This window comes from Batrachochytrium dendrobatidis (genome assembly GCF_000203795.2).
Source record: "Batrachochytrium dendrobatidis JAM81 unplaced genomic scaffold BATDEscaffold_1, whole genome shotgun sequence".
NCBI classification, from domain to species: domain Eukaryota; kingdom Fungi; phylum Chytridiomycota; class Chytridiomycetes; order Rhizophydiales; genus Batrachochytrium; species Batrachochytrium dendrobatidis.
Window position 1 is genome coordinate 271,801 of NW_006281099.1, and position 15,170 is coordinate 286,970.

Here is a 15,170-nt window from a genome sequence, read left to right on the forward strand (position 1 = left end):
GTTCCAAAGTAGAATAGTCACTGAAAGTGTTTCATTCTGTATGAATACAGTGGTAAACAATTGTGTTTGCATCGATTGACATCTGAATCAACAGTCATGATAAACTCCAATACTCGGTTGTTTCGAGATTCAAGCTTGATTCATAAATCTTTTAGTATCGCCATAGTCAATAACACAACCAATTCACACTATTACATTTATGGTATTTGCAATACATTTAGATTCATTTCAGATGCACCGACTATAAGCCAGATGAATGTCCATCGATCTGCCATGTTCATTGCAGCTACAAGAATACAACATAGTCTGGTTGATTCTATCTATCATACTCTCTTAGTAGAGCTCTAATCTTGGCATCGTGTTCATCATTGGCATAGTTTCTTCTCATTGCCCTATACCTATTGATGGTGGGATGTGTTACTTGAGTCTCCAATCGTAGTTTCATACAACACTGCTTACTTTTTGATAAACCACAGTGATTCCAGCTCTTTATATACATATTCTCCTAGACACCACAGTACAACAATGAATACATCTAGCAAACCAACTACACGAATCAAGTGGGATTACCATGCATAATAGCCTGCTCAATTTCTTTTGGATCTTGTAAGCCTTTTTTTTTAAGAAATGCTAGCTTAAGCTTATCTTTGAAGTAAGCATGTCTAAATCAGGCATCAGTTGAAAACCGATGAAACAAAGGGTTAAATGTCGGATATGCCTATTGACATGTATGAGCAGATTGTACAGCAAGAGCATGACAGTACTGACCCTAATGGGTATTCCTTGCCAATGTAGAGCAACTGTCAAGTCAGGATTAGTGAAAATGACGTTATACACATTTAAACAATACACTGTAAGGGTTTATTGCCTGTTTGTATAGATTACGAGTCTTGTATCGAAGTGCGTTTAGAGAAGCCATGTCTGCACTGCATCTATAGTCTGGCTGTTGATTGAATTCCATCGCATAAACTGAATTTAACACGTGACTTATTTTCACTTATTTTGACCGATTTGGCGCAGTCAACGCTCGCCAGACTCGCCCAATCTCTGAAATGTCTTATGCGTACAATACAGAACCGCCGACCAAGGGAAAGGTATTTTAATGATCTTGTCATGTTGATACAAATGTAGTTGTATTATTACGGGGTTTTCAAATTCAGTTGCTGACTTTCAACATATATTACAGGTCATTTTAAGAACCACTGTTGGAGAGCTGGAAATCGAGGTACATTGATGATCGGCAGCTCATGCCAGGTGTCGACAATCTACCACAAAAACAGCCCTAGATGTACTAATTGTTGGATTTTACATTGAGTAGCTTTGGCCAAAGGAAGCCCCAAAAGCATGCAGGAATTTTGTTCAGCTATGGTATCAAGTTTGCATATCAAAACCTATAGATCTACATATATTTAGTTAGGTATTTCTATAATACCGACCTATTATATTTGACCACTAATATTTTAATCACTAATTTGATACTAGTCTTGAGGGATTTTATGACAATACTATCTTTCATCGAGTGGTGCCTGATTTCATTGCCCAAGGTGGCGATCCAACAGGAACTGGATTAGGCGGTGAATCCATTTATGGTGCTCCGGTAAACTAGATTAGATTTTCTAGGTTTTGAAATTGAAAAACAGACCATCAAGTCATTTACAATCTTGGTTTGAATTGCTTGTAGTTTGCAGATGAGTATCATACACGACTGCGATTTACACATCGTGGATTGCTTGCAATGGTAAAGTAGCCCAGAACTAGGATTTGAAATGTGGCATGAATAGTATCATGTGTGACTTACTTTTATTGTTGCATCAAGTATTTAGGCGAATACTGGTCCAAACTCAAATACAAGCCAATTCTTTTTTACGCTTGGCAAAACCGAGGAGTTGAATCATAAAAACACTATTTTTGGAAAGGTAATAGTGCCTGATTGGGCCATGTCAGAGTGCTGTACTGATCGTGGAGTCTTATTTGCTAATCTGTCTGTCTTGTACTATACATATTACTTGTAGATTGTTGGTGATACAATATACAATATGCTTAAAATCGGTGAACTGGAAATTGGCGACGATGAGCGTCCAATCTATCCAGCAAAAATCATCAATTCACATGTTATGAGCAACCCATTCGACGATATTATTCCACGTGAAGTCGCTCAAAGCAAAACAACTTTAATTTCAAAAGAAGCCGCAAGACTGGCTAAAGAGCAGGAAGCTTCCAAACCAAAAGCGATCAAGTATGTAAAATAATGCATGGTTTTGATTTCAAAAGTGATGAATAATGAGTACTCTTTGAACTAAGAGTTTCAATTGCTGATATTTGTCGGGGTTTAAAAGAAATACGAGTTTGCTGTCTTTTGGTGACGACGAAGAAGAGTCTATAGGCCCCATACGCACAAAACACAAAATTGTCAGCATGCATGACGCAATCGACAACGATCCAAGGCTGAGCAAGCAGAATGCAGTTTGCATTCCAAAAGATGAGGATGTTGATAGGAGTACACACGCATCTGAAAAGCAGGTTGAAAAGTCAAAAATCGTGACAAAAGAGCCTGAGCGACGTCGTCCTCCACCACAATCGGACTCGGATGAGAGTGACGAGTTTTCATCTGACTCCACCAAATCGCAAAGCATCCTGTAAGTATACACAATCTGGTTTTCGCTTTTTTGATAAATAGTTGATCATTTACTTTTGATATAACTGCAGATCTAAAAGACAGGAGGAGATTCGCAAAATTAGTGGTCAAATCAATTCTATTGGAAAGCAATATAAACAAACTGATTCAAAAAACAAAAACGACAAATCCAAAAAAGTCACCACTACTACATTAGGCAAATCTGTCCCGTGTGTCAGTGATCTCCGTAAAGCATATCTTGCATCAGGTAAAGCTGTATCAGGAAAACGCAAACCCCAATCAACTTCCGACGCCTTGAGTCAGCTTGAGGCTTTTCAAAAGCGCCTTCGACAAGAATCAATTAAAAAGCGCAACGAGCCATCCATATCAAAAACCGGTAGTAGTTTCACTGAATCAGAACAGAGGAATAAATTGTCCCGATCTGCAGATGATTGGCAATGTGACCTGCATTTCGTTACTGGATGTCAAAGTTGTCGTGACACACTTGATAATGATGATGATATGGATGATGCTGGTTGGATGACTTCAACATTGATATTCGCAAAGGATTTGGGCGGTGCCAATGTGTACGAACCAAAGTTGGACGACTATTCCGTGTTTGATCCACGACAAGAGTTGAGCACTGCTGCTTTTATTTCTATTATGAATGCTAAGATTGAGTACTGTATTCTAATCTTTTTACATTGTTAGTCCAAGTCTAGGCGGAGGATCATCAGAAAAAAACAAGATGCTAAAAGATAGCAGATATAAAGGTAGTACCAGTAGATTTGACGCATTGCACCAAAGAAATGGATCAAGTAGTCGAAATAGCAACGAACATAAACTCGACAGAAGCAGCTCGAGAAAAGATCGTCGCGACAGATACTAGATCTCATGTTTTTCCTAAACAGAATAAACCGTGTTTTTCAAGTATATCAAAGACTACTCGAGCATATATTGTTTTTCCAGCAGCTTGTGAGAATAAACATAATTTATTTTAGTCAAAAAGCGACATTAAATCGTCCAGCTGCACTTTTTGCATTTCGGGTTGAGTGATGACACCTGCCAACTGTGCCTTTCGATGTTGTATTTCCAGCATCTTTTCTTCGACAGAGTTACGCATAATGTATCTGGTGACAGTCACTGGCTTGTTTTGTCCAATACGATGCACTCTGTCAATCGCCCTATAATTCAAATATGCGGTAGTGTTATACATTAGCAGCCTTGGTAAAATCACAGTAATTAAATAGTCAATTTTTGTATAATGGTAGCTTACTGGAATTCGACACTCTCGTTCCACCATGGATCCAACATAAAAACACAGGATGCGACCGTCAAGTTAAGGCCTACACCAGTGGATCTCAATGTCGCCAACAAAACTGTCACAGTATCATCTGTTTTGAATGTATGCAAAACTTTCTCACTATGCAGTGACAACCCACAAAATAGTTGGCATTCTATACAAGCAATAGAACATCTGCAGATTCAATTTTAAATACCATACCGATTTTTTTGCGATAATGAACCATCCATACGCACAAAATTGATGCCATGCTCCCTCATTGAAATTTCAACCAAATCTAGCATACGTGTCCATTGGCTAAATACCACAGATTTGATCTTTGGATCGCTTTTCTGGAGAGTAAGCAGATCATTTGTCAGCGTATTCAGCTTTTTTGAAGGTATGGATTTGATGGACTGAAGTCGTATTGTACTACCAGCGTGTAATGGTGCATCTTTGGACGCAAATAGCCTAGGCGATGTTGCATTTGCATTTTGTTGTGTTTCCAAGATTTTCATGAGTTCTGATTCTGCACATGATTGTCGACACATTGGACTATTATTCAAATGCAGACAAATATGGTATGCGTTTCAAATTGTTGAGATGGTCTACTTGCTAGTCAAAATGCATTGCAATTCGACTTACCATACAACTCCCTCTTCGCCTTTTGCTGATCGCTTCTCGATCATGTCTTCAACACAAGGCAGACATATGACATGCAAACAAGGTAAAACAACACTGCCTATATTCGTTTCAAAACAAATCTATGATCGTCGCCCAAGTTAGCTTTCATCTATCAACACCTAGCCATAAACAATATACCCTTTACTTGGACCTACAGGACATTCTTGACTCGATGAATCAGCAATATCATCCGCTAGTTTTGAAAAAAACTCGGCAGAGTTGTTTCCTCGAGTATACTTTTTGATCATTTCTTCAAGCGGAATACTCATGGAAGCAGTGTCTGCTTCGGTACACAGGCTTTTAGATTTGATAAGCAATGTATGATCGCACATTTGTCTCATGCGAGATAGCAGCTGAAAGACATGCATGTAATCTGCCTTGCCAATGATTTTAAGCTCCATAAGTTTATGTCTTGAATGCTACTCAAAGTATTGAAATTAGAATAATGACAAGCATTCATATCAATTCATGCCATCAAAGTGATCTCATTTATCAGGATAACACAAAACGTAGTGGCTTACTTTGAGAAGACTGTCGTAGATTTCTAAACAAAAATAAATATATGTAAAAGATCAGTGATAGTATTATTATGATTCAAGAGCAATTTCATTATACCTTGTTCATCCGGAGAAAAGTTTAAATATTTAATATCAATGGTTTTAGGTGGTAAACTAATAACTAAATTGCCATCTTGATTGCGCATATCCTTCATGCGTCTGTTTTAGCCGCGTTTAAATATAAAACAGAGGTAACCATCTATATGAGTTACAAAGAAAAGTGGTTTAAATCATGCAGTATGTCCAAAACACTTGCCTAATAATTAAAGGTTCAAGAATTGTTTGAACGATTTCCAACGCAGATCTGTCACGCTTTTCAAACGGAATGGTGACAAACGAATGCCAAAAGCAGAATTGGCACCATGGCTCGACACGCAAAAAATGGATAAGAGAGTATATATCGCTATTCAAACAAACTGTCAATTGGAAATACTGTCAAGTTTAAAACCCAATTCAACTCACTCTAGTTTGTTGACAATTGGAGTGCCAGTTATTGCCCATCTGTTTGTGGCAGAAAGAGCACAAACCATTTTAGAAGCCGCTGTAGATTTTTCTTTTATATAATGTGCTTCGTCTATTTGATAAAAACCGTGTCATATTAGTAGAGTTTAAAATCCATACTTTCAAACTACTTGCATATTGGTATTTACCCAAAACAACACGATGCCATTTGATTGCATACATGGGCGAGTTTTTCAAAAAATTCGAATAATCACTTTTAAGAGTTCCGTAGGTGGTAATAATGATGTCTGGCGAGGTTTTCTTTGCAAACATGCGTGTATCAACTCGCTCGCGTTCATTACCATAGTATACACCAACTCTAATAACGCCGGGCTCAAATGCTCGCTTTATTTCGTCTCTCCATTGTGCAAGGAGATTTACTGGACAGACCACCAAGCTGTAAATCATCGCATATGTTAGTCAATACACCACACATACAACAATTCAAGACAGTTGACTTGCGTGGCGTGGGAAAGCGGTTGTCCCATTGAAAACCTTTCGCTCTTGGTCAAATCCAGTCTGCTTGAGTGAATAAGAGCAAGCATCTCAATTGTCTTGCCCAGTCCCATCTCGTCTACAAAATAAACTATTAGCATGCAATGACTAATTCAACAGAAATTGTATGTGCATGTTTTAAATCTTATAAATCAGTTGTATACCAGCTAAAATTCCACCAGTGCAATGCGTTTCTTTAGGAGTTTCAAGAGATAGTTCTCCTGAAAACCGATTATAGTAAAATGGAAATCCAGTTTTTGTTGAAAGCTAAGCCAAAACACAAGGCAGTCATTAAATTACCAAGAGTTTTGTAGTTGAATTACACATGATCAAATATAGATACCTCTGTCCACAACGGAGAAATACCCATAGAATCCATGTCGTCTCTGTTTTCTTTGGCATACATGAATGCTAATGCAGTAGTTTGATAATCATGCAAATCAAGAGTCATTCCAGAACTAGGTTGCATCTGTCCAACAGCTTTTCCAAGAAGATTGGCGCGTTTATAAATCATGGCCAAATCACTACCACTCACTTCGGTGCTTTCGGCTGCCGGAAATGAATCTGATTCACTCGATTGAATTGAGTTTGACTCGTCTTGAGTAGAATTCCACACGGCAATGTCTATGCGCTTAAACATGAATGCTAAAGCCAGTTTACGCGAACGGACACGAGCTACAGCTTCAACCGTATCGCTTTCTACAGTATTCATCTGATGAGCAGTTGTAGCGGTGAATGCCTCTTGAATAAAATAGACTTTGAGTGTCAAGATAATTTCATCCAAAATATGAATGCGATCATTGACCAACAAGACAGTTCCCTCAAACTTGCACTGGTTCAGGATTGGAAAGTATCAAGATATAGTATTAGAATTTGTTTTTGTTTTGCTTTTCAAGCAATTACTGGACAGCCCAGTCATGCACTCATCACGCACAGCTTACACTCACCAGTTTATGATCCAAAAGTGTTTTAACCATAGAGGCACAATCGGTAGACAGTTTTCCAATCTCCAGGCCATCCAACCGATACAGCCTAACAATTGTATTTTCTTTTCCAGATCTGGCAGCATTAGAATGCAGAGGGTGTTTTTTGTACAAGTTTTTTGACTTTGTTGCTGATGAAAGCGGATTGAGCAAAGTAATGCGATCACCTGCTTTGATAATACCGGTTCCTTTACACATGGAAACGGCAATGGCGGTCATTTCTCCAATCAGTGCTGGAAATTGAATTTTATCGAGCCTTGATGATGGAGGATTCGTTTGGACATGAGGCATGTCCGAATGCGATTGACTGGTGGACGGCGTAGATATAGAAACATGACTAGCAGGAGAGTCTTGCTTGGAAAAAAACTGATGGAGTTTGTTTTTTTGGGGAGTTTTGAGTGGACTGTTGTGGTCATTAGAAATGGTACCGGACACTTGTTTCAAGAGTGTGTCTGACTTTATTTCATCATACAAGTGTGCATCAGAACCATTGGATTCTGCATGCTTCCGTTTTTTCTCATTAAATATTTCTATAGGCTCTGTAGATGATGCTGCATGAGAATCTTGATTAGGTTGAATGGTGGGTATATCAGTGGACAGCCAGGCAAATTCTTCTGGAGTGAGATTCAGAGCTTCGAGATCATGCATCTGCACTCGAGGCGTACAAGTAGAATCAGATACTGCCAAATCCTGACTGGTTTCTACAGAAGAAACATGGCTATCATCAGTGGTAACAGCATCTATCAATGGTGCTGTCATTCTGGATTTACAGTTGTATTCACGTAAAATGGAATACTTTTCTGCATTTGTCTTGCAGTCATCATCTATTTTGCTTTGAATAATCGAGTGTTGCATATTGGCTTTAACAGACATTCAATCAAGCTAGTTTTAAATTGAGTTTGTTTCCATTGGAATAGTCATGCATTGTACAATCTCCAATTTGAACCCAGATTCATTCATTGCAATCCAGATAATTGGGATTAATATTTCCAAACTTCACTTTGCTGTATCCTAAAATATCTTGGATACGCTCGCGCTCTAATCCAAGAAGCCAGTAGACTAATGGGTTCAGATGGCACACTATATTTCAGTGAATTTGGAGTAAACTGTCATGAGATTGTAGATTCCGACTCTTGCTCAACATTCCGCTTGACATGAATCCGATCCATTCAATTCCAACGTCAAGGCAAGCCAATCAAACAATGATCGAGCACGCTCAGTTTGCAATCACTTGCCGAGTTTTTGAACTGCACTTGCAAAATAATGTTCAATCCATTCATAAGTGTGGTCAGACCTGCTCTGTCTGTGGGTTTATCCTATCGCATATTACAGCACAGACCCATTCAGACTACCATCCGATGTCTTTCTTTTTTGAAACCAGCTCGTCCAGCCCACCTTTCCATCACTCAAGTTTCAAAGATCATTCCTTCCTTTCCAATGCATTCCTTCACCAGCACTCTACCAACTGGACGCTCCATGTCTACCCTTAATCAAGTCATTAAAGGATGTCGTAAAAAAATTCTTAAAAAGTCTCGATCTCCTGCACTTGAGGGATGTCCACAAAAACGAGGTGTTTGTATCAAGGTGTACACTGTCAAACCCAAGAAACCAAATTCTGCTCAGCGTAAAGTGTGTAAAGTGAGACTTACTACTGGAAAAGAAGTGATTGCTTATATTCCTGGTGAGGGCCACAATTTGCAAGAACATTCAGTAGTTTTGATCCAAGGTGGTCGTGTGTCGGATTGTCCTGGTGTGCGATACAAAGTCTGTCGTGGTGCCTTGGATTGTGCTGGCGTTGTTGGCAGAACTTCAAGTCGTTCTAGATATGGCACCAAGGTGAGTCAATGCCGTGTTGCATTCGATCTTTTTACTGTTGTTATTTTTTGCTTACCTACATTGCAATCGTTTTTTAATAGCGACCTGCCAAGGACGTTAAAAAATAAACAGATTTCGTACTACAGTGCAATGTATACTCCATTTATGATCGTGTTGATCAAACTGGGTTTATTTCAAGTCACATAGATATATTGATCCCGTTCAGACCGATCCAAAAACTGTTTTTCAATCAATTGCTCGATGCATCGTTTGATTAAAATGGTCGAGGGTGTAAATCTTGATTTCGACTGCTCCATAACTTCTTGAATCAACCCAGAATGAGAGAGTTTTGTACGTGCTTTCATAATCCGTACAATTGTGGCCTGGAGAAAATGTCTGCGGTCTTCATCAACTGCCTTGCGGGTAGTATCCAACTCATGCCTTTGTTCTGTGGGTGTTGGTCCAGACGTCACTTTGATTCTAAGTCGTTTGCTAATAAGTGCAAGTTTGTCGAGAGAATATGCATATCAGACAGATAACAGACAAAAATGATTTACAATAGTGTTAGTTTCTAAAAGACAGTATCATGATTGGAAACGATGAGATTGAAAACATGCTTGTACCTGGTGAACATTGTATTGAGAGTAACTACCGTATCTACGCTTAATGAATCGATCTTGTCGTTGTCAACCAGCAATAGTTTCATGTCCGCAAACACTTTAATAGTTTTAAAAATCTCTGCCAGCTTAATCTTTGTAAGCTGCTCGCATTCTCCTACTGTTAATGACAGCGAGTCATTAAACAGCAGTAGCACAGCCAAATAATGCATCGATATGTTAAGTTCGTATCGTTTATCTGTGAAATTCAGCTTTACATCCGCTAGACCATATAGAACATGCAAGTATTAAAGATCTGGCAGTGTTTAGTATTTCATGGTGAAAACAAAGCAATACCTTTTGACAAGTGGTGAAGCCATGAAAGCTTTCTGCCGCTAAAAATGCTATTATAGAATGAAAGAAACTCTATGGTGGGATTTTCAAACTAAGATAAATCAATCGAGGGTTAACTCTCAGATACTGTCATTTAAAAACCAAACATTGCATCACCTCAACAGGCAACTGGAAATCTGGGAACACGCCAGCAGTCAATGGCCAGGATCCAGCTGTTAATACAAAAATCTGAAAATCAACTATAAAAACATACATTTGTTAGAAATGCGCCAAACATCCATACCCATTTGGCATTGAAGCCGAGTTTATGTTCAACCTAAACACTTGAAACTTACTACCCAATTTTCGCGACTTGGCATCCAAGTCCGATTTAAACCTATCATTGATATCTTCACTTAATGATATATCTGTAAACATTCGCTGAAGCTTGCAAGTATATTCGTAGCCACATGCATCCTATTATTTTAAAAAGCAAGGTAAGTATCAATCCAAGCATAGTGACAATCCAATATAATTTACTTTGAGCCGTAAAATCATGGCCCTTTCTGAATCGCTAGATACTGAGGCTGAATTAATCAATCGTTTTGCAAGGGCACGAGAGTAAAACTTTTGAAATATATCTTTATCATCAACGTATTTAAATAAAGATATCTACACATTGCACTAGGTCAGCATTAAAATAGCAATGGTGACGCTATTCAAAAATAAAAGCAAACCATTTACTTGCCATTTTCCCTAGTCTTTCATCAACATCAACATCTCCCAACGTAGATTTCGGCGTTTTTTTCAAAAAAAGATCGCAATACCGGGCAAATGCTTCAAGTGCCAAATTGTCCTTTCCAAACTCACGGGTGTTGACAATGTCTCTAAATGCCTATATAATGTAAATAAATGGCGTTAGATTACATTTTTGAACTAGTTTTTAGCTTGACTCAATCTGTATACCTTGTCTATTTCTGCAATAAACACCGAATCACCTTTAAAAACATCCACAGCAAGCTTCATCAGTCGCGAATGTGTTTCAATCATAGTATCTACATATTTTCTAGGGTCCTAAAAACAAAAAGTATGACGGTAAGCTAAAAATGAATCCATCAATTCAAGAGTTGGATTTATACACTACTTTGAGAATAGATGCTGCAAATGGTGACATGGCGTCTTTTCCCTGTTTTGTCACAAACTTTTCGAATTCCTTAATGATCCTGTTGATGCCACCCTCGACTTTGCTTAGCAGTATATATGCTCGTGTGCAATCTAAATATTCAAAACAATAAATATCCACAATATAATGCAAAATAAAAAGGTTATGGGCTAGAGATTTTTGGATCAATAAACTCGGATATACCTTCAAATCGTCCCTCAATGATCATATTTTCAAAATCGCTATGTATTTTTGACTGATGTGCACTGACATACTCCGAGACACACGCAAATGACGCCTACATACATTGATAGTCAGCACATACTGTTGCATCATTGATTTAAATGCCAACCATTATACACACTCTGGGCAATGATGAGTAATGGCAATATCGCTTTGATCTCTCGGCTTCTTCATCAAGTCTATATATAGCCTAGTTCAATTCAAATGTGTTTACGTATTAGCTTTAGATTATTCGCTCAATCAGGCAAATGCACACTGAAGAGTCATTTTCAACTTACCTTGATCATAAAGTCAGAAATGGACAAGGAAGACATGGCAGCAGTAGACTCATTTTTGTAATATGACGTGATACTGTCGATGTAGGGAATTTCAAACTCCTCTGTATACAGCTGCAGATGCATATCAGACTGAGTATTAACCAAAACTGGCGACAGTCGAATGTATGAGTTTAAGGCTATAATAAAAATCGATTTGATACTGGCAAGGCTAACGAATTGAATCTATCACCTACTGAAGGAGTTGACGGCTGATCGGATGGCATTTGAAGGGGGTGCTTCGCCATCACGTTCGCGTCGAAGCATGGTCAACATCTGTTCCACCAAGGCATTTGCGTGGTTGCGCTTGATAGATGACAGGATATTTTGTTTCCATATCAGATAGGCATGCTATGGAGTATAGATTCAATTGCAAAGTATATAAACAACGTTTCTGTCGAGATTGATGTTGGAAAACCAAACAAAAGCAAGATGATGGTTATTTTATATTGCCAAGCCAACTCCACCTACTCCTTGAACAGTGAGGTTAAATATCTTTTGAGCTTGAACTGATGTGTGTGATGCAGCACGCTTCTGCGAATGGCGGTTCAAGAAATCGCAGACACGATCGGCATAATAGGATGCAGTGTAGTATTGCTCCCATTCTGCCGAGTATGCCGACACAATATCCTCATGCTCTAAAATCAACTAGCAGTAAAATTCAATATATAGAATTTATGGATTCAAAGCAGCGAGATAAGTTGAGTCATTTTGATAGTCTTGTCGCCACATAATGGCTTGTCGATTCAGTTGTTGCAGCCATGGCAGCCTACCTGTTTCAACCTCACAGTATGACCAAGTAGATACTGAACAATTCCTTGAAGCAACTCTTCAACAAATGGTTTGGGTCGTGCAGTGCATATGTCATATACAATCTGATACATATCCATGCCTTGTACATGATTATTCGACAACAAGAACATTTCCTGTAACCCTGCTTGAAAGGAAGCAAATGCTGTTGGAAAATCAATGACCTATATATGGAGTTAGGTACTTGTATATATTTCCTATGCATCAACTTTTGAGCAGAACTAGTTTTAAAAGTCATGACTGAAAACAATGAGGTTTGGTTACAAGTATCAAGTCCTTTTGAATACAACACATGCCTTGGGTCTGAGTGACATGTGTAGAAATAAACTCGAATATATAAACCTGATAGATTTAGTGGAAGTGAATTCGCATTTGAAATGGCAAACTGACTTTTACAGTCGCATTCACGTAAAATGAAACATTTGATTTCGCTTTGAAATCTGCAACAGTTGAACTCGACATTCTTGTTACAAACTGATTTTTAATACAGATCATCATGTGATGTTCACAATCAAACTATAGTTTTGGATTGATTGTCTATTCGACTTGATCACTTGGAACAAGTGTCGATATTCATCAGCTCGATATATTCCAGATCTGACCTGACACTTGGTAATCCATGCATTTAAGCTTTCACTCTTGTCAGTTCGCATTTACAATATTTGTAATAATCACCTCGTACAACTGTATGACTTGACTGTACTTGCAATCAATTCACAGGCCATCAAAAGTCGATAGTACAGACTGGTATTCAACCATTGTGTGTTGCTTGATAGCGATCAACTCCAAACATATTGTGTGTTGTGAAAAACTCAAAAAACATCAACGAGTATGTTATGCGTTGCAGAGGTTTATATCAAATCGACATGTTGATGCTATCATGTCAAAGTTTTGATTAAGCGAGTACAAGAATATTTCAATATCTGGAATGTGCTCAACTAACTTTGCATTGATACACGCTATAGAAAACTAACAATACTGTCACCATCAAGATGGGTCAGAACAAAACTTGAGTTTGTTGTAGATTGAATGAGTGATATTGATGCACTGTATGGAATTTTACAGTCAATCGTTGGTCCAATTCAAAACATTAAATGAAACTAAGAATTATAATGATATGCTATTGCATATAGCATTGTTCATTTGATCAAGCAATTGTCAAGATAATATGGAGTGTCAACTGGTATCAAAAAGCACATGATTGTGACTAGATCATGGATTTTTGACCTTCAAAAAAGCTTTTGGTTTTGCCACATGTAGCGTTAGAACAAGAAGGACATCTTAATAATAGCTGAGTGGATATGGATGTGTGGCTTTTTAGATGAGTATTGACGAGATCAGCAAGTGCCTCGATAAATATTGCATTGTCATTTAGTGATTCTACACGACGGAAATCAATTCCCTTCTATAAACAGTACAAGCCAATAAATATGTTAGTCGAATGTAAAAGGCTAATTTAGTACACGACTTTGTAGTGTCACCTCTTTAGCGAGATGTCCATATTCAATGTCTAATTCAAACAGTGTTTCGACGTGATCCGAGACGAATGCAATTGGGATTGCCAGCAAATGTTTGACACCTTGTTTCGCATAGCCCTCGATAGCTTGGTCAGTTTTTGGACCAAGCCATTGAGAAGGACCAACTTGAGATTGCCATACCAACCGATATGGATTGGTGTTGCCAAGTCGATTCATGACTTGATGAACCGTGGCAGCAACTTCAGCAGGATAAGGATCCCCACGATTTACTACCGACATGGGAAGTGAGTGTGCCGAAAAGAGAAGAACGACATTTTTACGATCTGCTTCTGAATAGCCTGCAAGTGACTTTTCGATATTGCGTGCAAATGCCTAGAATAAAAAAGCAATCCATTAAATCTCAAATAATACGAATCAAGCTCTGAATAACATGCAATGCATTACATCAATAAGTTTGGCATGGGTTGGATAGCGATCAATAACACTCCACTTGATTTCGTTTTTGGGATCGATCGTTTGAAGAGAGCGCCATAGCTGATTGAGACTGCTTCCAGTAGTAGAGCAAGAATATTGGGGATAAAGAGTCAGAGCAACGGCTCTTTTGACACCAGCCTTCTTCATTTCTTCCAGGGCTTCTTCAGTAAGCGGTGAGGCATACCTGAATGCGACGAAGCTCTTGTGGGGAGCTAATCATGACACAATCCAAGAGTTAGTTTAAACCAATCTAGAACATGGTTGTATGAGTAGCTTAATTAGCTACCAGTTTCCGGGGAGAGAGTGTCCATTAGTTTTTCTACAAGCTGGCCTTGACGCTCACTCCACATTCTGATGGGAGAACCACCGCCAATCTGGGCATACTAGAATATCGCAAGGAAATACGATGCTAATTAGATTGATGAACAAGACAGTCCATTGACATACACGTACTTGATCTTTGATTTTCGGAGTACGACGCTTTGAAATAAAGGGAGCCAGCTGGGATTGAAATGGCAGAGGAATCAGATCCTTGTCAGAGAATAGTCTGAACAGAAAGGGTTCAACTTCTTGTAGAGTATGAGGTCCTCCCATGTTCATCAGTAACAAAGCAGTGGGCGGTTTCTTTACTGCAGTGGTGGATAAAGAAGCGATTGGTCGATAATGTGTCAAATTCATGACAGCACATGAACGCATGGCATGAATAGCATGAATGGCAGCAATCCGACTCATTGTTGGTGTAAGAGTCGATGATTGTCATGAACTGTGAATACTCGGTCTACACGTGATTGTTGTCTGTTGCAAACCAACGAGTCGATCTGGCATTTCA

General features: G+C 38.6%; 5 protein-coding genes across 5 annotated transcripts; 2 read left to right on the forward strand and 3 right to left on the reverse strand.

The window, feature by feature from the left end:
- Positions 1 to 1,183: 1,183 nt before the first annotated feature.
- BATDEDRAFT_8201 (uncharacterized protein) lies at positions 1,184 to 2,012 on the forward strand (the record flags this gene model as incomplete). Its single annotated transcript, XM_006674915.1, has 5 exons — positions 1,184 to 1,225; positions 1,319 to 1,368; positions 1,483 to 1,597; positions 1,682 to 1,738; positions 1,824 to 2,012. Coding segments are annotated over 5 exons (453 nt in total), but the record flags the coding sequence as incomplete, so codon positions are not given.
- Positions 2,013 to 3,611: 1,599 nt separating this feature from the next.
- BATDEDRAFT_85620 (uncharacterized protein) lies at positions 3,612 to 7,875 on the reverse strand (the record flags this gene model as incomplete). The annotated part of the gene is made up of 14 exons (XM_006676155.1): positions 3,612 to 3,798; positions 3,891 to 4,037; positions 4,119 to 4,451; positions 4,542 to 4,638; positions 4,726 to 4,999; positions 5,102 to 5,124; positions 5,196 to 5,296; positions 5,388 to 5,540; positions 5,600 to 5,711; positions 5,788 to 6,035; positions 6,077 to 6,212; positions 6,298 to 6,400; positions 6,477 to 6,965; positions 7,081 to 7,875. The coding sequence occupies 14 exons, from the start codon at positions 7,873 to 7,875 to the stop codon at positions 3,612 to 3,614; spliced, it is 3,198 nt and encodes a 1,065-aa protein (XP_006676218.1).
- A 678-nt stretch (positions 7,876 to 8,553) lies between these two features.
- BATDEDRAFT_21224 (uncharacterized protein) lies at positions 8,554 to 9,059 on the forward strand (the record flags this gene model as incomplete). Its single annotated transcript, XM_006675168.1, has 2 exons — positions 8,554 to 8,952; positions 9,033 to 9,059. The coding sequence occupies 2 exons, from the start codon at positions 8,554 to 8,556 to the stop codon at positions 9,057 to 9,059; spliced, it is 426 nt and encodes a 141-aa protein (XP_006675231.1).
- Positions 9,060 to 9,125: 66 nt separating this feature from the next.
- On the reverse strand, positions 9,126 to 12,719 carry BATDEDRAFT_84491 (uncharacterized protein; the record flags this gene model as incomplete). The annotated part of the gene is made up of 16 exons (XM_006676156.1): positions 12,686 to 12,719; positions 12,353 to 12,553; positions 12,051 to 12,227; positions 11,777 to 11,930; positions 11,544 to 11,689; positions 11,387 to 11,455; positions 11,227 to 11,320; positions 11,005 to 11,135; positions 10,827 to 10,934; positions 10,605 to 10,755; positions 10,401 to 10,501; positions 10,217 to 10,337; positions 10,038 to 10,120; positions 9,885 to 9,972; positions 9,555 to 9,810; positions 9,126 to 9,423 (listed from the first exon to the last, which is right to left on the reverse strand). The coding sequence occupies exons 1-16, from the start codon at positions 12,701 to 12,703 to the stop codon at positions 9,126 to 9,128; spliced, it is 2,196 nt and encodes a 731-aa protein (XP_006676219.1). The 5' UTR covers positions 12,704 to 12,719.
- A 789-nt stretch (positions 12,720 to 13,508) lies between these two features.
- BATDEDRAFT_32601 (uncharacterized protein) lies at positions 13,509 to 15,058 on the reverse strand. The gene is made up of 5 exons (XM_006675596.1): positions 14,795 to 15,058; positions 14,628 to 14,724; positions 14,312 to 14,553; positions 13,871 to 14,239; positions 13,509 to 13,794 (listed from the first exon to the last, which is right to left on the reverse strand). Exons 1-5 carry the CDS (start codon positions 15,035 to 15,037, stop codon positions 13,597 to 13,599), a joined length of 1,149 nt encoding a protein of 382 aa, XP_006675659.1. The 5' UTR covers positions 15,038 to 15,058; the 3' UTR covers positions 13,509 to 13,596.
- Between the last annotated feature and the right edge of the window lie 112 nt (positions 15,059 to 15,170).